The 25,258-nt window shown below is 52.6% G+C and overlaps 1 protein-coding gene across 1 annotated transcript; it reads left to right on the top strand.

Annotated features, from left to right (window-relative positions):
* Window positions 1-3,019: 3,019 nt before the first annotated feature.
* LOC119107667 (anoctamin-1) lies at window positions 3,020-17,822 on the top strand. The gene is made up of 18 exons (XM_037231188.1): window positions 3,020-3,058; window positions 3,878-4,012; window positions 4,420-4,589; window positions 5,474-5,648; window positions 6,498-6,730; window positions 7,043-7,200; window positions 7,536-7,669; window positions 8,036-8,131; window positions 8,381-8,545; window positions 9,050-9,253; window positions 9,701-9,798; window positions 11,143-11,285; window positions 11,660-11,865; window positions 12,242-12,423; window positions 13,044-13,149; window positions 13,403-13,501; window positions 13,856-13,951; window positions 16,314-17,822. The coding sequence occupies exons 2-18, from the start codon at window positions 3,998-4,000 to the stop codon at window positions 16,443-16,445; spliced, it is 2,412 nt and encodes an 803-aa protein (XP_037087083.1). The 5' UTR covers window positions 3,020-3,058; window positions 3,878-3,997; the 3' UTR covers window positions 16,446-17,822.
* Window positions 17,823-25,258: the final 7,436 nt, after the last annotated feature.

Here is a 25,258-nt window from a genome sequence, read left to right as displayed (position 1 = left end):
ACACTAGTGAACTCTGGAAAATAATGTGTTAAATGAACATTGAATACGATGAATGTGGGGAACTCATACTTTTGATGCCCAGCAGGATGTAATTCACAAATGATGAATTTATTCATATCCATTGTTTGCAAAGTTTCTGTGCTGTGTGCTGTACATGTTTTAATGTAGGAAATATATAATAATGTGCACAACCCATTTGATTCTGTGCTGTACCTGGAGCATGTGTATAACAAACTCAGATCTCAAAGAATTCTGGTGTTCTCAGGTATTTTCTTGATAATCTGTAATGCATCTATGATCTGCCAGCTACAAATCATAGTTTTGCCTGCTATGTTTAAGAATGGTGAGGATCACCATGAATTTACCATCTGACATGTTGCACTCCATGCCAGCTTCTGCCAAGTTGGAGCAACCAAAAGCCTTTTAGCAGTTTTATCCCATGATTCATTGCTTATAGGATCATTATTATTTTTTTAGAAAGTTGATTAGGGCCAGCCTCTCCAGCCTCAAATGATTCCTCTGCCCCTGATTAAGTCTGAGGTGAAGCAAACAATATTTCTTCAATGATTTTATGAGGATGATTATGCCTGTTTTTAATTGCAAATGAAGCAGTGATCCAGAAACTAAGACCCAGACAGAACTCTTGCACTACTTTTTGATGCTCCAGTGCATCCAGTTGGGGTAAGCCACATATCACACCTTATAAAAGGGGTTATTTATATTATTGCAACTCGACCCATAATCACTATGCTTCAGGATAACTCAGTGATCATGCTTTGACATCAGGGAAAACCACAGGCTGCAGAAGAGCACCTGTGGAGCAAACATGTGTTGACACCTGGTATGGATAAGGGTATGTTGCACAGGCTAAGAACAGGAGTGCACCCCGACTGGGCAATGGATCAGCCAAAAGGTTGTGTTGCTGACTTGTGGCTTCTTTCACCCTGTTATCAAAAAACTTCATGGGGTACAGCTCACAGCTTTGGCATTAGGTAATGAACACTGACCATGTTGCCAGTGTTTCAAACTGCGGGCTTAGTTTGCCCCATCTATTCGCCTTAACCCTCACCATGATCCTCACATTTTTGTAACACAGACTGGAGAAGGGGGAGTTCTGACCCCTTGCTGTTTTCAAGCTTAGAAAGATAGAGCCTCACAGAAAAAACATTGGATTTGGTTCAACAAAATTTCAAAGTCAATAGTTGTATGCTGCTAGGTTAATAGTTCACCACATTATGCGAGGTTGAGGTCAGTTTTATGAAGATCTTGCATTATTTCAGCTTAACATGTCCATAGCTGTAAAGTGTGAGACTATACCTCATAGTAGTATGAAAGTTACACATATGTTCCTGGTTTAATTTTGAGCACATTGATATACATTTCTCTGTGTCAAACATACTCCTATATTAAAGACCTTTGTTAATACGACGGCATAGGCCCTACGCCCCATCAGCACATTTGTTGGTGTCCACCTGTGGGGGCAACACATTGAGATGCATTTTTGTGTTGAACATACATTCATGTTGAAGGGCTTTATTAATGTGACAGCATAGGCCTGACATGTCATCAGCAGATTTGTTGGTGTCCACTTCTGGGCACTGGCAGTTGGTTGCTGTGCAGTGTTCCTATCAATATAATTATGCGTAAACCAGAAAAGCTAGAAATGCTGGATGTGTGGTGATGTGTAATAACGTGAGCAATGAATGCCTCAGGCTACTGAGAATTTGGGCATGATTATGTGATATCTGGTGGGGGATGGAAATGATTTTAAGGATGTTTGGGTTGGTCACCAGCTCTTTTTGTCAGGGCGACGGTGGTAGTACAGAGGTGCCATCTGTATCAGAGCATTGATGCAACACAATTACACAGCCTTTCATGGGAAAAATTTCCTTTGTTGGCGAGTAAACACGGCCGCATTTGGTGGGTTTTGAACCCACTGTAGCTGTCACTCGTTAACAGAACCCAGCGTCTATCCATTGGACCACACCGGGAACTGAACACATGACCCTGTGTGCTCACTGATGTTAAAACACACCCAGTGACAGACACATATGTAAGACTTCGTTGTTTGTATGACCTGTGCCTAGCTGACCTGTGCCTAGTTGTTGGTATGACCTGAGTGTGCTGCGGCCAGCTTGTGCCCCAGACTGTTCTCACGAGCAGCTGGTGCCCGGTGACAGGTGATGCTGGCGATCAGCAGCCCGACGTCCGATGACGTCCAGCTATGAGCTGCACGCGCCGGGCAAGAGCAAGCTGGTCGGTCAGGTGCAACAGCTGGACGAGGTGGAGCTGATATCGATGGGTTCGCAGCCCGGCATGGACGACCCGCAGGTGGAGAGCAGCCCGGGCAAAGCCCCGCAGGTCAGCCCGCGGCCGTCCCTGCCGTGCGTGCCCAGTGTAAACTGACGTCACGCGCGCTGCCGTCAGGGCTGAAATATCCCCTCAATGATTAGGCGCGGGGAATGATGACCATCACAGGACAGATTCTTGTGTGACGTGGGGCACCTGGGGCTATGATGGAAGCATTGCTCCAGTGAGGAAGGGAATAGGTCGAAAGGGCAATGTAGTGAGTGGAAGGCCAATGCAATGACGAGAGAAGTTGATCTTGAAGAAAGTATCGTAACTAGCGATAAAACAATTATCTCAAGAGGAGGGTACTTTTCCAGCAAAGGCAGTACCTCTTTGTTGATGGAAGAAGTGTGGAAATGGTGGAAGGGTTTCTGCTAGTGACAGGAGGACGTGACCGAAGTACATGGGTCATTTGTGTCAGTGACGCAATTCTTGAGCGTGTGACGATAGGACGTGGCCCATCGACGAGAGACCAACAGCACGTGGGCCATCGACGAGAGACCCAGAGCCAGTGATGGGGCTGTGTGTATATTCATTGTGTGCTGTGTCGTGACAAACTGCCGAAAATTGTGAACAATTTCAGTATCTTCCGGACCAGTACTTCAAGGATGGAGAGCGAAAAGTTGATTTTATCATTGTTCGTACTCGCGATCAAGCCGCTTCCGAATTCGCCCATACTACTCGTCAAGAGATCTTTGAGGAGAACCTGGTAAGTGCCCATGTATTTAGTTTTGCGTGCACATGATTCAGCTGGCATCGGTTCTTTGAATGTGTCAAATTATATTCTGCTCATCCATGTCATAGGTACAGTACATAAATGCAGTACTTTAAGGAAACATTATTAATGAATATGTTGTATTTGTTTTTGAGTCGTCGCCGTTTCCTCTGTTTCCAAGTCACGCTTTACCTCTAAAAGAATATAATTTCATCGGAGTATTATCAGCTCTCAGATCATAGCCTTTGCAAAGCAATTTCTTGCAGAATATGTGATCTGGGTATTTTTCATGTTTCACAATGTTTCTGCCACTTTTTGTAAGTATGTTATGCCACAATAGGAGTATTTTTCGTAAATTCTGGAAGGGTTTGTAAGCTTTTTTAAGTTTTTTTCCCAGAAGTTTCGGAAATAGTCATGGCCCAAAGCTCAGGCAAGTATAGCAGCTGGTCAAATAACTTCAAACCTGAGGCATTCTGAAATTGGTTTGCCAGGTTCTTTGCCATCCTGTTAATGCCTGTTTCTGGAAAGAATGCACTGGGATTGTGAATCTCAACAAATTCACATGTATTATCTGATATCACGAAGCATGGTATTGATAATTTGGTTCATTATTTGTTCATTCCATCTAACATGCAAGTCATAGCATGCATCAGCTTGCTGGCAGCATTATTGCCTTCAGCATTGGTTTAAGTTCACTGCCAGCAGCACATGCCTGTTCGAGCTGGGCGTCTAATTTTTGACAATTTTGGGTGGGCGAGGCGAGATGGATTTGGATGAATGCGTTGGTTAATGCCATTTTGTTTTTCTCTGCAGAGAAAGGAAGGTCTTGAATTGGAGGAGGAAAAGATCGACGAAAACAGCCCGCTGACGTTCGTAAAGATCCACACGCCATGGGAGGTGCTCAGGCGCTACGCCGAGATTCTCAAGATACGCATGCCCATGAAGCTGGTGAGATATCGCACCCTCAAACGCAGCGACGTAGCGAAGCCCTGGCTTTCCGACCGACCTGGCTTTGTCGGAACGCTACAGACAAAATCAGGAGTTGTATGGCTGCTTTATTTTGATTCCGTGTGTGGCGTTTGATCCCTGGCGTCGTGCGGTCGTGCCGCGATCGTGCGGCGGTCGTCCGGTGGTGTGTGCGGCGTTGTTCGGACGTGCCACGGGTGCCACTGTCCGCGCCTTTTGTGTGACGTAACAACTGCACAGCTTGCTCGTCCACGGACTTGTCGGGCAGCATCGCCACAACTGCTTCGCCGCCTAACCCGCGTGCTGTGTGTTGGGCCGGTGGCGCGCTGCGTAGTGTCCGTTCTGACCGCGGGCGCCTCCGGCTGAGCGGTGCACGCGCCCGTCCGCAGCCGGCCGGCCTCAGCGCGCGCGAGGATTTCATACAGAAGGTGCCCGTCATCCGCGAGATTACCGACCTGGTGCAAAGCGTCGACAGCAGCCTGTTCGGCGTCAACCCCAAGAAGTTCCCGCCCAAGAACCAGAGCCTCACCGGCGTCTACAGCCGGGACCGCGAATACCTGTGAGGGTCGGCGGTGGTGCTGGCGTCAGTCCTCCCCGATGTGCGACGTTCTGTGAAGCTGTTGCGTTGGGAGCTATTCGCGGTGTTTCGTCACTTGCTGTTAAGAACAGTTTGTGCTGGGCGAAATATTGGGGCAGGCGCGTGTTCAGTGGCAGATCCAGGCGTCCGAAGGTAGAGGCTGGATCTTCAAATGGGAAGAAGGCTAGCGTGTCGAAAGCCCCATTGACATATTCCCGACCCGTAGACTAGCTGCGAGTCTCGAAAAAAAAACATCGAGAAGGTCAAAATCTATTAAGAGCGCTGCAAGTGCACTGGATACACCCAAAGGTGATACGTGGTGCTCGCAACTGTGGATTCCCCAGGCCTGTTCCAATTGGCTCATTCACTTGTTGGGAGTCCCATGCGTTGTTTGTGACTGGGCTCTGTTTAGCTATTTGTGATGTTCTGAGAACCCGAAGGCCTCTGGACGAATCCCAATGTGTACCTCTCCCCGCCAGCTTCCGCGTGTCCCGCGACACCTGATCCTGACCCGTCCATACCAGTACAGTCTGACCAGCCAGACCGGAGCTGGCTGGGCCAGCGTGAGCTGTAGGCCGGCCTGATCTGCGCGACCTGTCCTTCCTGATGCGACTAGGTCCGTGAAGGCTGAATATTTCTTCACGTCGCTCTGTGCTAAATCATGAAGCGTGCATGCAAACTGGTTCTAGTGTGCGTATGGCTGCGTAAACGCGGCCCCATCACGCTCAATCGTCGTCAGCATCGTCGCGCTTTTGTGGGCACGAGCCGTGAGGTCGCTGTTGTAACTGAAGCCGGATGTTTTCGTGCTGTCGTCGGTTCCGCGGACCTGCGCACGCGCTGACCCGCCGCACGGCGGCCGCCGTCAGGTTCGACATGTCGGAGGGCTTCTTCACGCCGGCGGTGCGCGCGCGGGTGGTGGCCTTCATCCTGCAGAGGAAGTGGTTCGTGGCGCATGATCCGGAGCACGAGTCGCTGATGGACTTCGGCATCGACAAGCTGCTGACCGACAAGACCTACCTGGCCAGCTACGCTCCCCACGAGGTGAGTGGTCTCGCCGTCTCAGGACCGCCGCGACGCGTCAGCGCGCTCTCGCCGAGCGCTGAGCTTCGTCTCTGTCACAGGAGCTTCTCAGTTTGCGGTTGTGGATACTGATCTTGTGGTCTCGCTGTAGCAAGTTTTGCAGTAGCTCGTTTGTTTGACTGGATTATGTGGTCTTTCCCAGCGCATTTTGTGTCACGGCTGGGCGTATTACCCGGCCCGTCCTGTTTTCGATCCAGACGTCGGCCGACTGCCTGCTGACCGCGGCGGAGTCGTTAGTGATTAAGCCTGGTGCCGTTAATAATGTTCCGACGAATGTCCGCCTATCGGCGTAACATCCGCATCACTGTAACGTCGATCGCGGTCATGATAAGCTTTCTGACCTGCGTGTGGTGTTGGCCGTCACCGAATAAACGCTATGTTCATGTTCGGCGCACCTGTCCAACAGGTTGCCCACCTCTTCGCATTTGGCTCCCCGTAGAACTGGAGCTACGGGGTCAAAGTGTGTGATTGGTTGGTTCCTCGAGAGATCAACAACGCTCCATTCCACGCTTTCATTCACTTCCGCTGATTTCCTCTGTCGTGGTACGTTTACACTGAACAGCGATCATCGGTGTGCGTTAACATTCCTGCGCGGCAGCGTCGCTGTGCCAGCAGAATGTGCGGAGGTCTGGAGTCAGCTTCCGAGTCTTGGCTGGGTCAGACGCGGACCATTGCCACACTTTCAGACCTCGGCGTCGAAGCGTGACCCCCTGCATCAGCTGACGGGCCGACACGCCTTGGGGGTGCCAGCTGGACCCCCGCCGCCCCCGCTCTGACCGGGCTCCTGGCCGGCGTCCCTCCGCTGCGCAGGGCGACGTGCGGCGGCCGGGTAACCTGCGCTCGCGGCTGCGCGCCGAGTGGGCCTGCCTGCGCAAGTTCTACCGGCACCAGCCGCTCGACTACGTGCAGGAGTACTTCGGCGTCAAGATCGCCATGTACTTCGCCTGGCTGGGCTTCTACACGTACGCGCTGTTGCCGGCCGCCATCGTGGGCATCATCTGCTTCGTCTACGGCATCGTCACGCTGTATGACGACACTCCCAGGTCGGTGGTGGCGAGGGGCTCAGGATAGCGTATGATATTTGTGACTGGCTCTGGTTGTTCGCGTATTTATTTTAAAGGAACGGTAGTAATGTGAAGCATGCGAAGTATACCGGAACACCTTGGGGACCAGTGCTTATCAGTTTTGCCCCGCGATTTTCACCGCTGTTGTCATGCTAGGGGAGCTAGGACTGACATTGTGTGACCCACAAAACTTGAAGACTGTCGTTTTAGTTCCTACACTATCGTGACCCGGTGAGGGGTTCACGGTGGCCCTTTCGTGGCCGTGATTCTGAGGCCAGTGGGCCATTTCAGTAATGACATCTGCGCCGACAAAGAGGTCCTGATGTGCCCGATATGCGACGTGTTCTGCGAGTTCTATCGGCTGAACGACACCTGCACGCACGCTCGGGTCACCTACCTCGTCGACAACCCATCTACACTGTTCTTCGCCATCTTCATGTCCTTTTGGGGTGAGCGGTTGAGCACCATTGTACATCTTGCGTGTGATCTGCTGAAGCTGCCCATTACCCAGGCTGGGCTTGTTCGCGCTGGCGGCGTCCCAGCAAGTCTAACGCTTGGTTTTCCGTCGCAGTTTGTGCGTGTTGGGAAGCGACGCACATGACACGCCAGCGTTTGCTGAGCACGCGGGCACTCAGTGGCAGTTGTATTTCAGGGTAGGGGAGGGGGAGGGGGGGGGGGGGAGTGGACAGATCCAACCGCCAGTGATCAGATGTCCTTCGCCACCTCGCGCCGCGCGCTCGTTGTGGCGGTCGGTTGACCGCGCCTGCCGTGTGTCGGCACGCAGCGGCGCTGTTCCTGGAGATGTGGAAGCGCTACTCGGCCGAGATCACGCACCGCTGGGACCTGACCGGCTTCGACCTCAAGGAGGAGCACCCGCGGCCCGAGTATCTCAGCAAGCTGAAGGACCTGCGCCAGGAGGTATCGGCCGTAGCCAGCTCACGCATATATGTCGTGCTGCATGATGGACAACTGGTTTTACAACATAGGTGTCCGTTAATGCGCCTTTTGATACCCATCAGACACGCCCTATCTACTTCTTCCGTTGTTTCCCTCGTCGCTTGTCTTGCAAGCTAATCACCGCCGATGTCGCTACCGGCCGTGCTGCGAGCCGTGCATCTGTCTGTTTGGAACTAGAACACGAAGAGGTCTGGACTAATAAAACACCGCCATTGCTGGGTGTAGAACCGGGCGCCGGACTCCGACCCTGCCACCGCCAGTCTGTCATCGCATGCGCTGTGCCGAGCGGCTTGGCCCCGCTGACCCCGCGCTGTCGGCCGTCGCCAGGTGAACATCGTGACCAAGCAGCTGGAGCCGCGCGTCAGCTTCTGGAAGATGCGGCTGCCCAGGATGGTGGTCAGCGCCTCAGTCATCCTGCTGCTGGTCAGTGAGCGGGCGCTGGCCGGCAGCCGTTGCCGCCGCCGCCGTCTGCCAGTGGGGTGGCGCGGGCTCCCCTCCTCCCCGCGTGACCGTGCAAAATTGTGGCGCATGCGTCGAGCTGCAGCTGCCTCCGGCGTTCCTAAGCATTACTTGAATTCAGATTAAGCTCCGCAGTGTTCGTAAACGTGCTCACTTTGCCGCCTTTCGCCGCCAAGCCCCTCCTGACGGTGCATTCTGCCGTCGTTTGTTCAGATCACGGTGGCGGTGGCGATCATTGTGGGTGTGGTGTTGTACCGACTGTCGGTCCTGGCTTCGCTCGCCTACTGGAAGAACAACTACGTCAACAGCTTCGCCCTGATCTTCACCAACGCCACGGCCGCCACCATCAACCTCGTCATCGTGCTGCTGCTGAACCAGGTCCGGGGCCTCCTCTTAGTTGCGGGAAACGCACTCAGAGGGAAGAGTGAGAAGACTTGGTAACAGCAACCAGATCAGACCAAGGCCATGCCACTTTCATGATCCAGCTCTTACGGCTGCCTTCTGGTGGGCAGTAAAGTGGGCTCCTTTGTGTGGTTTGAACAACCCGGGGAGAGTGCTGTTTTGCGGGGTTTTAAACACCTAGCTATCACATTGAAGGGGTCAAAATTAAGGTCACTGGCTTGCACTATGTGCCCAAGCGTGGACGAACAGGCCTTGATCGTGGTGTGCTTGAGCCAGGTGTTCAGCCGGGCTGGCGAATACTTGGTGGCATTGGCACGACTCTCATGCATGGCGCGGGATGTGTATTTTTTCGTTTGTTTGTCTGTCATTCCATGCTTACGTAGCGATGATGCACGGTGTCGGATTGAACCGCCCTGACGTGTTGAAATAGTTAACGCGTGCCCGTCGGGTGCGTGCTTTACAAACTCCCATTGCCGGCAGGTGTACAACAGGATCGCCCGCTTTCTGACCGACCTGGAGCTGCCCCGCACCCAGTCCGAGTACGACGACAGCCTTACGCTCAAGATCTACATGCTGCAGTTCATCAACTACTACGCGTCCATCTTCTACATTGCCTTCTTCAAGGGCCGCTTCCACGGTTACCCGGGCCAGTACAACCGCATCTTCGGCTACCGACAGGAGGAGGTGAGGCGGGGAGTGGACGGAGGACGGCCGTGGCTGACTCTCCAAACAGTCGGCTGTGGTGCCGACACGCGTTCGCGGTGCTGGCTAGTGTCATATGCGCAGAACTACCTTGTGACGTGGTGAGCAAGCTACCTCTGCCATAGCAATTGAAAAGTAGTTCTTTAAAAAAGCATGAAGTGTAAATTAAAATGATGTCAATGAGGTCTTCGTTGTCGGCCTCTGTGTTGGGTCGCACTGTTGTCTGTGTTTGTGGCGCGGGCTGGCATTTGTGACGGCGTGCGCCCGGCTCCTGACTGTGCGCCTGGTCCCTGACGATGCGCCTGGTCCCTGACCATGCGCCTGGCTCCTGACTGTGCGCCCGGTCCCTGACGATGCGCCCGGCCCCTGACGATGCGCCTGGTCCCTGACCATGCGCCTGGTCCCTGACCATGCGTTGACCGGCGGCAGTGCGGTCCGGGCGGCTGTCTCTGGGAGCTCACCATGCAGCTGGCCATCATCATGGTGGGCAAGCAGGCGCTGCTGACCATCTGGGAGATGGTGCTGCCGTGAGTACTGGCAGCGCCCCGACAGCGCCGCCCGCCCGTCGCCGCGGCCGGCGCGGGGCCGGCGCGCGGCGGCAGTGGCGTCTCGTGACCGCCGCGTACCCGCGTCTGGCCCCGTGCGGGCTATGGCTGGGTGCGATGTCGGGCCCTGGGTGACGTTCCCCCGGTGACACCGCGGCAGCTTGGAGTGGTGGTGGCCGCGTTAGAAGGGCGGCTGTTCGCATGCAGTCATAGGCCGTGTGCCAGGCTTCCAACTAAGCAGAGCAATCTGCTGAATATCGCTGCCCGTATTTCACGGTGTGGAGGCATAAACGCAGTTTTCGGAACTGCCCTACGAAGCTTCTGCTGCATCTCAGCGTGTGGATCACTGTTAATTCATTGTATGGCCAGGCCCAGAAGATCTACCAGGACTCTATCTCTGTCTAGCAACGTAGTGGCTGCGATCTTTGCAGCAAATGACTCAGTTTGACCGATGAAGGGTGCTTGTGATGATCCCCGTAGGATATCGTCCCTGGTCTCCCGGTCCGCTTCGAGATCAGCGCGTGTCGCTCGGCGGTCTTTCTCCGTGGCGGGCGTCTGACACATCCATCGGACGCACATTTGTCTGTGATGCAGCTGAAATATTCAGTCATAGTGGAGTCAGGTGCACTTGTCCGAGGACTTTTTTCGAATTAGGCCGTCCAATCTGTCAATCGATAAAGAAAGACCTTCAGCTTCTGGTTTATCGGCATTATGGGCTTGAAGTTGTTAGATTGAGTTAAGGACCTGCAATATACCAGTCCTTCAGCTTCTGGTTTATCAGCATTATGAGTTTAAAGTTGTTAGATTGAGTTAAGGACCTGCAATGTACCTGGAAGTACTGGTTAAACGGCGTAGTGTTAAATAACGATCGGCGATGTCAGTGGTTGGTACCAGTAATTCGTCCGTACCGTATTCTGTCATGGATGCTGTGGGGCTCACCTTTGAAGCACTGGACCTATCTAATATTGCTTATTGTCACGCTGTCCCCCCCCCCCCCCTCCAATATTCATGATGAAACCTGCCGTGAATTTTGTTCGTTGGATCTCCCTTGCCTGTACATGTACACCGCTTAAAAAGCGTCCTCGTCCTTTTGGTTTTAGGAATATATATGAGAACACCGTAGCCAAACATGGACGCTTTAATATATCCGCAAATTGCGGTTGAAATATTTGTGAAGACCATCGTGCTTTATGTATTCAACATGCCTGAGAGATGACGAAAGCCCAGGCTGATGTTTCGCGCATAAGAACGAGAGAGCCTCTGCGCCACCATCGCCTGGCGCCGACGGAGGTGGTATTGACGCTGGCTGCGTGACCGTGCCGTCAGGAAACTGTTCACCTGGCTGAGTAACCTGGGCAAGCTGCTGACGGAGAACAAGGAGGAGAAGCGGGATCTGCCGCGCTGGGCGGCCGACTTCGCGCTGCTCAGCTGGGGCACGCAGAGTCTCTTCTGGGAATACCTGGAGATGGGTGAGGCCCCGGACTCACGCAGAGTCTCTTCTGGGAGTACCTGGAGATGGGTGATGCCCTGGGCTGGAACTTCGAGTCGCGCGTAAGGTTGCCTTCCTGAACTTGAATGGGTGCTGGGGTTGTGTTCTGGAGGAATGTCTGGGTGCTGGAAGACGGCTATGTTCTGTGTGTGCGAGGGTACTGACGGCCTGTGCTGTGTATGACCTTTTTGGAAGTCACGTGGGCTTAGTTCTGGAGACAAGCTGTATTGTGGCTTGGGTTGTGTCCAGTGACGTGCCCTGCGATGGCTGCCCAATGTCACCATCGTTATCGGGCCACATATACCGCGTTACTGCGGTTGCCAGCGGTCTGGCACGACCTGCTGCCCTTTCCAGTGATCCAGTTCGGCTTTGTCACCATCTTCGTGGCGTCGTTCCCGCTGGCGCCGCTGTTCGCCATCCTGAACAACACGCTGGAGATGCGGTTGGACGCGCGCAAGCTGCTCACCTTCTACCGACGCCCGGTGGGCCAGCGGGTCCGCGACATCGGCATCTGGTACCGCATCCTTAACAGCATCGGCAGGCTCGCCGTCCTCAGCAACGTGAGAGCGCAGCCGGGGAACGCGGCGGGCGGTCGTGTCTAGACGGTGGCTTAGGTGGTGGAGAGGCGTCAGGGGGGGGGGGGGGCGGTCGTGTTACGACGGTGCCGAGGTGATGAAGAGCCGTCACGGGTGTTGCCAGCGTATCCGGAGCGCGTGAGTTGAGCAAACATTAGTGCGGGGTGCTGAGCCTAGCTCACTGCAGAGTGAGTGTCGAGGGTATGTTTTTTTACATGTAGGTATGCGGTTTATTCCAGATTGTGTTGTCTGTAGAGATATTGGGACAGGTTTCGGCCAGTCCTCTGCGTTTCCAACTTTCAGCTGTCCAGGTGCTCACTTGGCTGCCGTGGAGTGACTGCGATCTGTCCTCACTCGGCAGGCGTGCATCATCGGCTTCACGTCCAACTTCATCCCGCAACTGGTGTACAAACTGGCGGTGAGCACGGATGGCACGCTGACCGGCTACATGAACCACAGCCTGGCCGCCTTCCGCGTCTCCGACTTCAGCCCGCAGTACCTGCCGCGCCGCAACGGCACGTTCGGCACCATCGACACGTGCAGGTGAGACGGCGGCCCGGACTGAGGTCAGGGACCGAGGCTGACCCGACAGGTCAGACGGCGGCCCGGACTGAGGTCAGGGACCGAGGCTGACCCGGCAGGTGCGGACGGCGGCCCGGACTGAGGTCAGGGACCGAGGCTGACCCGACAGGTCAGACGGCGGCCCGGACTGAGGTCAGGGACCGAAGCTGACCCGACAGGTCAGACGGCGGCCCGGACGGAGGTCAGGGACCGAGGCTGACCCGGCAGGTGAGACGGCGGCCCGGACTGAGGTCAGGGACCGAGGCTGACCCGGCAGGTGCGGACGGCGGCCAGGTTTGGGATCAGGGACCGAGACTGACCCGGCCGGTCTGAGCGGCACGCTGGGTGCGTCGGCAGGTGCGGGCGGCGCTGTCTGTAGGATGGGTGAGCAGACGAGCCACGTGAAACTAGGTTTAGCGTGATTAAACCCCGTGCGGGCGTTGTGGTGCGGTTGGCTGTACTTGGTGACCCACTAAGTTCGAGCATAGCTTGCGCGTGTTCTCGGTATAGCGATAGCGAGTTCTCAAAGCGGCGGTTATTGAGTGTGTGACTCTGTTCTGAGTGCTGCACGGGATGGTGAGGCAGTGCTGCTGCGCGGGCAGGTACATTGACTATCGGAACGGCCCGGACGACCCCAACCCGTACCAGCCGTCGGCCCTCTACTGGCACGTGCTGGCCGCCCGGCTACTCTTCGTTCTCGTATTCCAGGTGAGGGATGTGGCCAATGGTGCAGATCGGTAACCACACGAACCGACGGCCACGGTCGAGATCGTCTTTCTTTTTACCTGATGAGTGGTGACCAATGTTAGACCTGTTGTTCGCGGCTTCTGGATGTGCAAAGGGAGTAAGTTAGCGTATAGCAGGTAACAGCTGAAAACGGCCCAGTCCTCTGGACTTCTCTAAGCGTGAACTGTTTTGGATACGGAGCCTCGTTTGAAGACGTCATTTTGTCTCTTCCTAGAACGTGGTGTACGTCATCATGCAGCTGGTGTTCTGGATCACACCGGACATACCGCGGAAGCTGAAGGAGCGTATTCAGCAGGAGAACTATCTGGTCCAGGTGAGCCGCGCCCTCCAGCGCCACCGCCACTCCACTTGGGCATGTCGGCTCCTTAGAAGCCTGGGCAGATGCCGGCGCCTGCGCCAAATGTGTGCTGTCTGCGCCCTCGTATCGACTGCGGGTAATTAGTCGCAGCAGTCAGCTGCGACTAATAACGCTCGTGCAGTGATGAGTTTCAGGCTGGTTATTGCACCTCGCTGACCCGTGTTGGAACGTCGAGCTGTTCGAAACTGACCCTGATACCCGCCCCGCTGGAGTCGGTTGCCATGAGGCGTCGCCGTGAGCGGTCCCCCGTCCGAGACGCCAGCCCCGACAGAGCGGCACTCACCCGCGGCGTGTCGGCGCCGTCCGCAGGAGATGATCGTCGAGATGGAGCTGTACCGGTCCCGCGGCGAGGACCCCGACACGCTGGGCGAGACGCTGCTGCAGCGGATCGTCGGTGACCCGGAGGTGGGTCCGCGCGCCGCGCCGGCCGCCTGGTGTGTCGCGGCGCGGCGCCCGCCCCGTCCGACGGGTGCCGGGCGTGCGGAGCGGGTGGCGGTACGGATTGCGTGTCCCGGGCGGGGTGGTCTGTGACCTGACATGACCTGGCCTGACCGGCACGAGCTGAAGAGAACACGCTGATCGCAATGCTGTGCATAGATGCTTCTACAGTTGTTCCGGAGACGTAAGGGGTAAGTGTCGAGCCTCTGTCTCACGCCTCTTCCGGATCGGCAGCTGCTATATATATGTATATACATATATATATATATATATATATATATATATATATATATATATATATATATATATGCATACATACATACATACATACGTCACCACGCCATTCGCTCCGTGCCTGTTCACTCCGTCTTGACGTATGCGGCGCAAGCTCTGTGGCTGCACATACACCACACAGACGCACTGCCAGTGCGATGGACTTAGCTGCCGTGCCTGTGTATATACGGTGCGGTGGACTGGCGCATACGCTCGTTGCGGCTTTGCGACAGTTGTTATATTGCGTTGTTAATGGCACGGGCTCGTCGGCTGTTAGTCAGCCATTGTGACGCCGTAGGCGCGAGCGCCGTGACCTCGGCCGCCCCGGACCGTCGGCAGGCCAGTGATGCTGACGCACCCCTGCGTCCTCTGCCCCCCCCCCCCCTCCCCCACCGCAGGATCGTTGCGGGGCAGAGCGTGAGTGGTCCTCTGGCCGCGTGCCGCCCGCTTTCGACGTTGCATCTGTGTCGGTTCTCGCGGCTCTGATAATCTCACCGTACCGTGCTTCATGTCGCTACGCCGCCCGGCGCAAACGCACCGCTTACAGCGGTGGACGGTAGCGGTCCTGACCGGTCCCGACAGAGGTCATGCCTGCCCACGGCCGCAGTCCTGTCCACGGCCTCGGACGGGCAGCTGGGATCGGTGTCTTCCGCCTTCCCAGGCGTCTGTGGTCGCGCTGATTTGACGCTGGATTTGTGCCAGCTTGTTGCGTGCGGAGGCCGACCCAGCGGGTGGGACGCCAGCCGTGGGACATGACCGGCGATGGATTCGGCCCTCAGCCCGAGCGGTGTCCAGTGGTCAGCTTGCTGACCACGTACTCCGTACACACCTGCCGTATTAAATCAATGGATTTGGGCATGTACTTTCGGCATCGCTCTACCACAGTGCGACGAAGAATAAATGTTTGCTGCGTTATGGCGCTGCACAATAGACCACGTCTAGTTGCCGTTCGTCCTCGCTAACGTCCTCATTCTCGCTTTATCCTGGATCATCGCTGCCCCCTGTTTATCTGGGCGGGCCACACGCTTCAGCCGTGAGTGGGCTTGCTTTCCCCCTGGCGGAGGCCCCGTCCGAGCGTCCAGCACATACCCGGATTGGGGGTCCCTGTGCGGGGTTATGGTCGGCGGGGAACCCCAGATGCGTGTAGTGTTGCCTACCAATATCCACTCCCCTTTACCCTGAAGCCCTGAAATGACCAGGGCTGGCCGGCGGGGCCCTAATTCAAGCAATGTAACCCAGGTGCAGTCATTGGTGCCGGCATGCACACGTTACGAAGCTGAACTGCCTCCGCGAGCTCGCCTGCTCGAGCCAGTCTGGGCTGAATGCTGCGCTTCCAGCTTGTGTGTGTGTTACTAATCCACGTGCACACGTCACGCAGACAGGATCAACTGAAGGGCACGCATGGTTGGCCGCTGAAACATTGCACGATTCACCACAAGATGTGTTGCGCCATATATGTGTAGTCGTCACAGACAAACTGTGCTACCTTGCATTTTATTTGTTTTGGTTCATCTGATTGTGCGTTATGATTTGGGCAAGCGATGTGATTTTTCTGGGGCGTTTCCAATGAGATACTTGTGGCAGATATCGCAGTAACATGATTCAGCTTTCTGTGGCCTTCATCTGTAACTTTTTCTGTATTTTTATCATTCCATTTAGTATCCTTGTTTGCCTGCATCGTCTTATTTTATCCGGAAGAGCTGCATGCTGAAAGCGCGTGATGCACCGGGAGAGATTTCGCTCCAATATAAATTGGTTCTGGTGCATGCTGTGTGAAAGTTGGTGCATATCAATGGTTTTGAGTGCGCCTTGTGTACCAAATGCGAATGCGCCCTGTGGCTCAAAAGAACAGGACATTTCGCTTCCTTCGAAGGCGAAATGTGTGGTATTGGCTTCCAACATTATACAAATTTACAAAAAGCCCATCAAATAATACGACTCATTATATGCATGCCATCGTGGCGTTTGTGCGGGGTTTGCGGTGTGCGTGATGTTCACGCTGCGCGTCGGCGAGGCAGCCGGGCACGTGGTAATGCTGATGCTGTTGTCCACGCAGATGCTGGAGTCGATGGTGTCGAGGTCAAGGCCGGATGGAGTGACGCGGAGGTCGACTCGGCACGCTCCCTGCCGCACGTCCAGTGAAGACGCCGCCGGTGACTCGCACGAGAGGCTGCACGCGCAGGTGTGAGAGCCATCTGGAGAACGCTCGGTGAAGTTGTAGTTCGGGTGAAGACCGTCGGTAACAACTTTCAAGCAATTCTCAGGTTTTTTTTGGTGATGCCTGGCTCGGTTCGGGGCAGAAGTGATGCTCTCTGTCTTGTCATTCTAATTTGTAGGCTCTGGTGTGGACGCACCGATGATGCATGCCTTTTATACTGTAGAAATACTTATTTTTCGGAAAGGAAACCACTCGATGCCTGTGCGTGTCGAGATTCGCCGTACTTAGGCTTCAGGGATCTTTTAAGAATACCATTATCTACTGAATCTCATCTTCACAATAACATTTGCTTAGGTGTCTTTTGTAGAACCGTGTCACGCGAGAGCTGTTCAAAACAGGTCTGATTGTGTGTGCTGCTGCTGCTTTCGCTCGGTGACCTGGAGCTGCAGAATGCCACCCAGGTCGCACACGAGCTTTGCCGCTCCTCCATGTATCCGCTGTGGTGCAGCCGTTGATGTCTTGGAGGGTGCCTATCTCTAGGCGTTTTGCGGTCTGTCAATGCCTTTCCGGTGTATTCAGATACGATTAATGATATTCTGATTGTCACGAGTGTTGCTCTGGCGATAGCGTGGCTGCCCTTCGTATGCGTGTTTTGCTCGCGTTATCATGGATACTCTTCATGACCACTCTTGCGTCAGTCAGCTGCCTTTGATATTTGATTAACAGTTTTTCGGGGCCTGCTGCGCTTGAACTATCATTGGATGCGAACGAGTTTAGTACACACGAGTTCAAATCAAATACTGCGATGTTCAAATAGCCTTTTCCAGATGTGTGAGCATTGCTAGCGACTTTCGACGCAAGTCTGTGTTATTGTGCCTGGATAGGTAGCGGCATGTACCGTGGAGCACAGACAGTGGACCGGGCTAGGTCTCTGACAAGTAGGATAAGGGAGGAAAGCAAGCGCCTTGTTTTGCGTGCTGCTGCGCCCTCCTCCGTAGGCGTTATCACCACATGTTGGTCATGCCGTGCTGTCGCACGATGTTGTGTTGACGGGTGTGTGCACAGAGCTTCCTCGTGCCACCACTGAACGCTGCAATATTGTGTGCGTCAGTCACGCCACGCACGCCAAGATGGCGTCATACGAGCACACGGCTGGGTGTGCCACGTGGTTGTATTGCTCTACAAATGATTATTTTTGTCACTGACGAGCGACGCTGCGCATGTCGGCCGAAAGGCCACCAGCGGCCGTCAGGGTGGCCTTAGCTCTCCGTGTACCGCCGCGCGTCGCCAGTGAGCAGGCACGGAACTGCCGCCACCATTGGAAGCCGCCTTGCGTCGCATTCTGGGGTGTGTCTATGTTATACCCGACCAGCTTGCCTGCTTCTCAATACATAGACTCGCATGTTTCCTGATGTCTGGATTAAATCCCCTTGCTTATGCTGAAAATCAGAGAAGCTTCTGATGCTGTAGCACTGGTTTCCATGATGCGTAGAGCGCATCCTTGGAAACTATGGAAAGACTAGGACAAGGAAAGTGACGGAAGTTGAAAGTTTCTAGTGCGCATAGATACTAACTCGTGCATAGTTTGACAATGTCGTGAAATTCAGGTGTGGGATAGGTGTTTGTCCCCTCTGTCTCTCAAGGCCTGCGTTTGTACACGCATTTTAGAGACTTCGTCTCGTGCGTTTATCCGTGACGAATAATTATCGTGTGTCCGCCGTGTTTCAATGCAATTCTTGGCCAGAGATCACCGGGCGTCAGTTACGCCGGCTTACATTCCTCGTTCTGGCTGCCGACATTTGCGCAAGAACAATCAAGCCTGGACCATGACGTTGAGCATTGCTCTTTTGATTTGTCACCATAGTAAGTATATTTCCACCTGCTCATATTTGGGACGCAAAAATGTCGCTGTGCCATACAGACTGTGCGTCTTCCAAGAACTTTTGCTCCGTATTACGATGTCGCTGATCCCAGTGTTGGTGTCGTACGTGTTCATGACGTACGTAGTGCGAGAGTGGTTTGTCCCCCAGGAGTCTCCAGCATTGTCACCTTGGTTTAACACGCGCTCGGGTGGGGGGGGGGGGGCAAATTGGTCCCCCCGAAGGTTTTTCCTGAATGGTTTCCCAACGGCGCGGCGTAGCCGTGCCAAGTTTTGCATCGCTGTAGGCAATTGAATAGCGGGTCGTTTGGCATAAAAGATTTAGATGTACCTTTTAAGGTCGCTGACCTATGGTAGGTCAGTCAGGCCATGGTTTCAGCGAAGGCAATATCTAGGGAATCCTTCAATCTGATCCGACAACGGAGTGGTAGACGAAGCCATACATCTCTGAGATGCGTTCTTAGACAACACAACAGTTAAACGAGCAAATTACATTGACCTAAGGTCAGGTATGAAGGTCACACCAAGGTCAAAACCAATCTGTTTTGTTACTCTAGGGCTTGCTGTATGGGATAGTTTCTGGTGTTCATTTTGAGTTTATTGATAGCAGGAACCGCATTATACATCTTCCATGGACTTGTTAGAGGCTAGAATAGGTCATGACCTAAAATGACCTAGGTCAACATCTTGTTTTAGGAACATACTACCTAGCGTACTCTTTGTCGCCTAGCCAAGTGCAAAACTCAAAGCAATCATGCATGATTTTGGTCACCTTGACCTTCAAAAGGTCAAACAAGGTCACTGACCTTGAATGAGAATGTGACCTTTTGCTTAGAAATGGTTATCTAGGTTCTGGGGGCGCTTTGGAGACCATCCTGGTACTTGACCTTGTTTGCCCTTTTTTGACCCGAAGGGCATGACCTAAGAACCTGAAACTTTGACCAAAGTGAGTTGACGTACAGGTCAACACGCCCTATAAATTCGGTGTCTCTAGCCCTCTTAGTTCCCGGGTTCTCAGGGGGGCCAAGTTGCCCCCCCCCCTCCCACCCGAGCGAAGGGTATCTAGCCGGCCACCCGGGCACGTGTTAGCCGTGACTCCATGGGACGATGCTTGCTCGGCTCCGCCTCAGTGGCATTGGCTCAGAGTGTCAGCGTATGGGGTCAGTTCTGTCCGGTCCGCAGCAATGCCGGTCGGTTTGGAAGACTACAGTTTCAACAGGAAGGGGGATGCACCTAAATTTGCCAATGGTTCTACTGGAATTAATCCCAGGTTCAGTAATGCAGAAGATAACCCGGAATTCCGGGTATATGCAGCTGACATGGATTCACGGTGAGCCGCACACCTTCCTTGTACTCTGCTGCTTGAATCATCCTTGTACTATAAGATAAGTGCTGCTCCTTGGCATATTACCGTTCGGTGCCTAGCGTATGTGCATCATCAAATATGACGGGTTAAAATTATTAAGCAACCATTCAGCCTTGGGGACGACAAAGCTCCCTTTATTGTAGCTCTATCGCCATGCCCACCACTAAGCTGTATAACGACGTTGCCCTTCCCACCTGACTTCGAAATGATCTGCAAGCCTGCGCGTACGCTCACGTTTGGCTATTGCTCTCAATGCATCATGGCGTGTGTACAACGGCTGTTCGACCCTATTAAATGCTTTAGAAATCAATCAAGAGCGCGTCTCTCATGACAACTGAAGCATAGGAGTGATTGGGCGACTTTGGAACCGCCACGGCGCGCCAATGTTGGTCATTCTTTGACAAAGATGTCACGATGAATTGTGTTTTACTTACGCCTGTGTGCTGTACTCCGACCAAAATGAGCTAATAGAGTGCTGGAAAACTGAAAATTACCAATGGATGTTATAACTTGATCAGAGGCAGCACCAAGGGGTGAAGTTTTCAACGATTTCATGTCATTTGGTAATGACGATTTCTCCAAAACCACGTCGAAATGCGCTGGATCAGTTACCATAAGAAACCATACATTTGATGACATGCAAAGGTGACATGAGATCTTTTTGACATGATGCACGTTTACTTGCGTACGGATATAATATTCGTTTGACCTCGGTTGATCTCAGTTCACGAGACGCACTGCTGTCTCTAAGCTTTGGAAAATAACACGTTTGACGCCGCAGAGATATCTAAGCGCGGCTCATTTCGCGCAACGTCAATAAGACCAGTGATCGGGTTACGAAGCGTTCGCAGGATTTGGCGACGTGAGAGTCACGTCTAATAAAATGCACTGAGAATCAAGTTCGGTGTGCTGCAGATACGTGCACTTTGTTGAATGGCATAACACAACATTGCGTGTTCTTGATCTTTTAATTGTGAGATGTCCCTCTATTTTTTAGCATTGACAACAAGCCGCGCGCATATTAACCCATGTGAAAAATTGATAAGGAAGGATCACGTACCCCAAGGATCACAATGTGCCCTGATTGGATTATGCATTTGTTTTTTGTTTCTTTTGTATCCTCACACGTCCTGCAGATAGCGGTGGCCGGTCCGTGGCTTTGCAATTGGCCGAATCCCACCCCGGCCAGGACCGAGCGCTCCCTGGCTGCAGCCGGTGTTTCCCTTTCGCGACCGAGCGCCCCTTGTCTGCAGCCGGTGTTCGTCTCTCGCGACCGAGCGCCCCTTGGCTGCAGCCGGTGTTCGTCTCTCGTGACGGAGCGCTCCTTGTCTGCAGCCGGTGTTCGTCTCTCGCGACCGAGCGCCCCTTGGCTGCAGCCGGTGTTCGTCTCTCGTGACGGAGCGCTCCTTGTCTGCAGCCGGTGTTCGTCTCTCGCGACCGAGCGCCCCTTGTCTGCAGCCGGTGTTCGTCTCTCGTGACCGAGCGCTCCTTGTCTGCAGCCGATGTTCGTCTCTCGCGACAGAGCGCTCCTTGACTGCAGCCGGTGTTCGTCTCTCGCGACCGAGCGCCCCTTGTCTGCAGCCCGTGTTCGTCTCTCGCGACTGAGCGCCCCTTGTCTGCAGCCGGTGTTCGTCTCTCGCGACCGAGCGCTCCTTGGCTGCAGCCGATGTTCGTCTCTCGCGACCGAGCGCCCCTTGGCTGCAGCCGGTGTTCGTCTCTCGCGACCGAGCGCTCCTTGGCTGCAGCCGGTGTTCGTCTCTCGTGACCCGCGCGTGACGAAGCGCCCGCTTGGCAATTGCCAACGGAACGGCATGGAAACATTTGCGGAGCTGGGGCGTCAATCGTCAACGACTTTCTCTTTATGATAGTTAATATCTTTAACTCGGCCCACGCTCAAACATCAGGCAGTACATATCTTGTCCGTTAGGGTCTCAAAGTAAACACGGCTATGCCACGCAATCATTTGGTGCCCGGTGGTGACGAGGGTGGGATAGGACCAGATGTAATGGTAAAGGCACGCGCCGTCCATGCACCATTAACCCCCATTTTTTATTCCAGTATTGCCTTCATCCGTGACTTGATGCAATAAGACACGATCATCTCGTTAGCCCTCGCCCTAATAGGGGCGGGGGGTCGATGCGACTCCCCTCACCCCTCAGATTTTTTAAAGGATGCCTCCCCGTCATGTGCGATCGCGATTAAATTCACAGCAGTCTATGGTGCATTCATTGTGTGTTTTGACACAAAAACGCTCGCTCCTGGTGTGTGTGGTTTCTGAGCAGCGGTGGTTTCTGGAGGACACTGCGCGGTGGTCTACGGCAGGCGCGGGCGGCGGGCGGCAACGGACGGTGCCGCGGAGCGCGCGCGGTGGGCCGACATTGTTAGATTTAAGGGAGTGTCCCACCTTTAGGGGGCACTTCTCTCAAAAACATACTCTAAGTGAAACATTAAAACCAGCTATATCTGATAATAGCAATGGTTAGTACCACTGCAGCACCGTCAAGACACCCTGTAAGGATATCAACTGTGATTATTTTCGAGTCCAAATTACGCTGGTAACGCTTTCTAACTGCATTACACTTCTTCCCTTCAGCGCGAACACCGTCGTCATAACAACCGCTGTGTCACCTCTTCTGGTACGAATAAAAGAACGTTTGTAATTTGCCCAGCGGGCAGCAAGGGCCCGTTACCGGGTAGCGCATTGACTGAACTTTGGACCAGTACATCAGTATGGACCACGCGATGCTCCCGCTCCCAAAGCCGAAGTGTGTCTCGAAGAGAGCTGCTGTGGTACACGCCATAGTGGATAGGGAAGAAATAATCGGACACACAGTACAAAGTTCTGCCGAATGCGCGGGGCAATAGTCTCATGTTCCCTTAGCCTTTTGTCTAAACAGTGTTTCGAGCTTTCGTGATATTTTTGACACAAACATTTTGACAAACTAGTCTTTTGCTAGGATTACAAAACACATACGCTGTAAAAGCAAGAAAATGAAATAAATTAACTTCATAGTGGTTAGCTGGGTGTCCATGAGATTTCTTTCCTACTTTAGGTTGCCATTCTGAGCTATTGAGAAGCATTTCCAGAAAACCAGTGTCAGTAATCAAATCGCACGCATCTGATCTAACAAGAAGTACAAAAAGATGCCTTACTCGCTTCAACGTAGCAATATTTGCTCAGAACACACTAAACTATTAACAGCTGTACTAAGAATTGTACAAGGAGCAGGCCTGTTTAGGTTTCATGTCGCGACAGTGTATGGTCTCGTGTATATGATGTTGTAAAGCTGAAAGAATACGAATTCTGAGGAATATGCCTTTGACCTGGCATAATGGATCAGTTATTGAAGTAATACTGCACCAGTCCACATAGAAAAATCATGTTGGCACCAATGCGGCGGTGCTTTCAGCTGAGTTCTAACTTAATTAATTTGGAAACGCCAGGGGGTCGCATTGTTCCCATATCTGTCTATTTTATGAAAACGTCGAATCAGGGGGAGGGTTACGTGGCGACAGGTGCGATTAAAAGGTTTGCATGGTCACAGCATGCCTGGTGACTTGAGGCCACGTAAGGTCAAAAGTCTTTCGTTAAAATTATATGAAATTGTGTAATATGTCATGAAAGTACTTGTGGCACCGTAATGAGTCGAACCATGTATGCCTTCTACCAGTTGTATGTAAACATATGGTGATCTGCCATTTGCAGATAGGTGGTCATTAGACAAGAATTGCGAAGCTGTGACTGTCATGTGTCTTTTCTAAGTTGTTGAAAAAATAATTCATGAACCGAACTTATTGTTCTTTTCTTCATTTACTACATGCGTGATGTTTACTGAATTTGTGGCCTAAAAAGATATTCGATGTGAGTAGTGCATCTGGGAAAGTACATCTCACGGATTATGTGCACCAAAGGCCCAAATTTGGTGTGCAGAAGTATTGCGGCAATATTAAAAATGATCTAGCTATCCCTGAACTTCACATTATTTGTTTTAGTACCAGTTCCACAGGAGTGGTCCCCAGAATGATTTTTAATTGCAGAATGGAAACGTTTTGGAGCTGCGGCCACTATGTCCCCGGTCAACATGACCAACGTATGTTGGAGATATACTAATTTGACCTGGCGTCTCCAAATTAAGGTCCAGGAAGCCGTAGCAAAGATTTGGAACATGAGAACAGAGCAAAATGTCCAGTGTACTCCATTTAGCTCTCCATTTTAGTTTTTTCGGGAATGAGTGCCTGCCTGCTGCATGCTGCTGGTAGCCACTCATAATGCTGCATGCTGAAATTGTTCATATTTTTTATGAAGTTTCAGATACTTGACGTGGGAGTCTCCGAGAAAATATAAGAGCGAGATCTGAAAAGGATGTCTTGTCCGCTAGTCTGCTAACATTTGTCAAACTGCATTAAACTTCTAGCCGTCGCTTTTTTCCAAAGGAGACAAATCCAGCGTTAAGTGCATTGTCAAGTGCTGAACTCAACGGGCTCCATTCACCTTTGGTATCCTTCAAATTAGTTATTGTCTTTACCCAGCTTGTTGCTTTTCTCCATCGCAACATTACTATACTTGAAGCTTATTTACGCCCTGCAAGCTCGAGAAAACACCTACCTTGGTGTAAGTATGCAATAGATTGTATTCAGTTAAGGAAGCGTGATAATGCCGAACGGCAAAAAAGGCGAAGGCGGCAGCAAAGAAGATAAGGAAAGCACACCATCTAGTTTATCTCCAGGTCTTCTGACACCGAATGATGACAAGGCACTTGTGGCTCTCAAACCATCTAAGGCATTGGTCAACGTCAGCCAAACGTCTACTGAAACAAAGGAGGGTGGTTCATCCAAGGATAATCATCAGGGATCGCATGGATGAACTAGAAGCTATGCTTATGTTTCGTCTCATAGACCAAGGCCAAGATGATGCAGGTATCGTCATCGGCGCCAGCTCCATCGCTGTTAAACCTAACAAGCCGATTTCATAATAACCTCTACATATTCAGTGTGTGTTATATCTATTACCTTTCCTTGTAACTGAAGCTCACATGGAACCTCCAGCCATCGGTGGCTTAATATACACATCATGGCGGCTCTGACCTGAATTTTTCGTTCATGACAGGCACAGGTTTTGTATGCCAGTTGGATAGTTAGAAGCCATAGAACTGTGTCTTGCTACTACGGTCGGTGCTAAGTTTTTACATTACATCGTTCAAGCAAAACACAGTTACATCGGCTTTTAATGCAGCTTCTTTACAACAAGAGACAATGATGTCTACAGTTCGGCGAGGTACGTCCATGCTGTACGCTGTATGTTTCTAACAGTAACACTGGGAAGAAAATAAACAAGCAAAACTAAATGAGACTTAAGTAAATGTGCGCTTGCGCATGATCTGTGGTGGTTTACAATGTCGCGAAATACGCATTTCGCAACTCAGTAGCAGACATATGGCTGGTTTCCGATGTTGTTTCTGTTTCCACTTATCTTCAGAGAAACGAGACCGTATTCTCTGTCTCCCGATCCCTGGATCCCATTAATTGTTTTGCAGACACTGGAAGCCGCTTTCCCGATTCCCACTGCTTCTTTTGCACTCATGATATGGCTTCCTGGTT

Source organism: Pollicipes pollicipes, unplaced genomic scaffold, assembly GCF_011947565.3.
Source record: "Pollicipes pollicipes isolate AB1234 unplaced genomic scaffold, Ppol_2.1 Scaffold_6686;HRSCAF=7923_pilon_pilon_pilon, whole genome shotgun sequence".
Classification (NCBI taxonomy): Eukaryota; Metazoa; Arthropoda; class Thecostraca; order Pollicipedomorpha; family Pollicipedidae; genus Pollicipes; species Pollicipes pollicipes.
The sequence above is the reverse complement of the archived record's forward strand: the minus strand, read 5'-3'. Positions and strand labels throughout refer to the sequence as shown.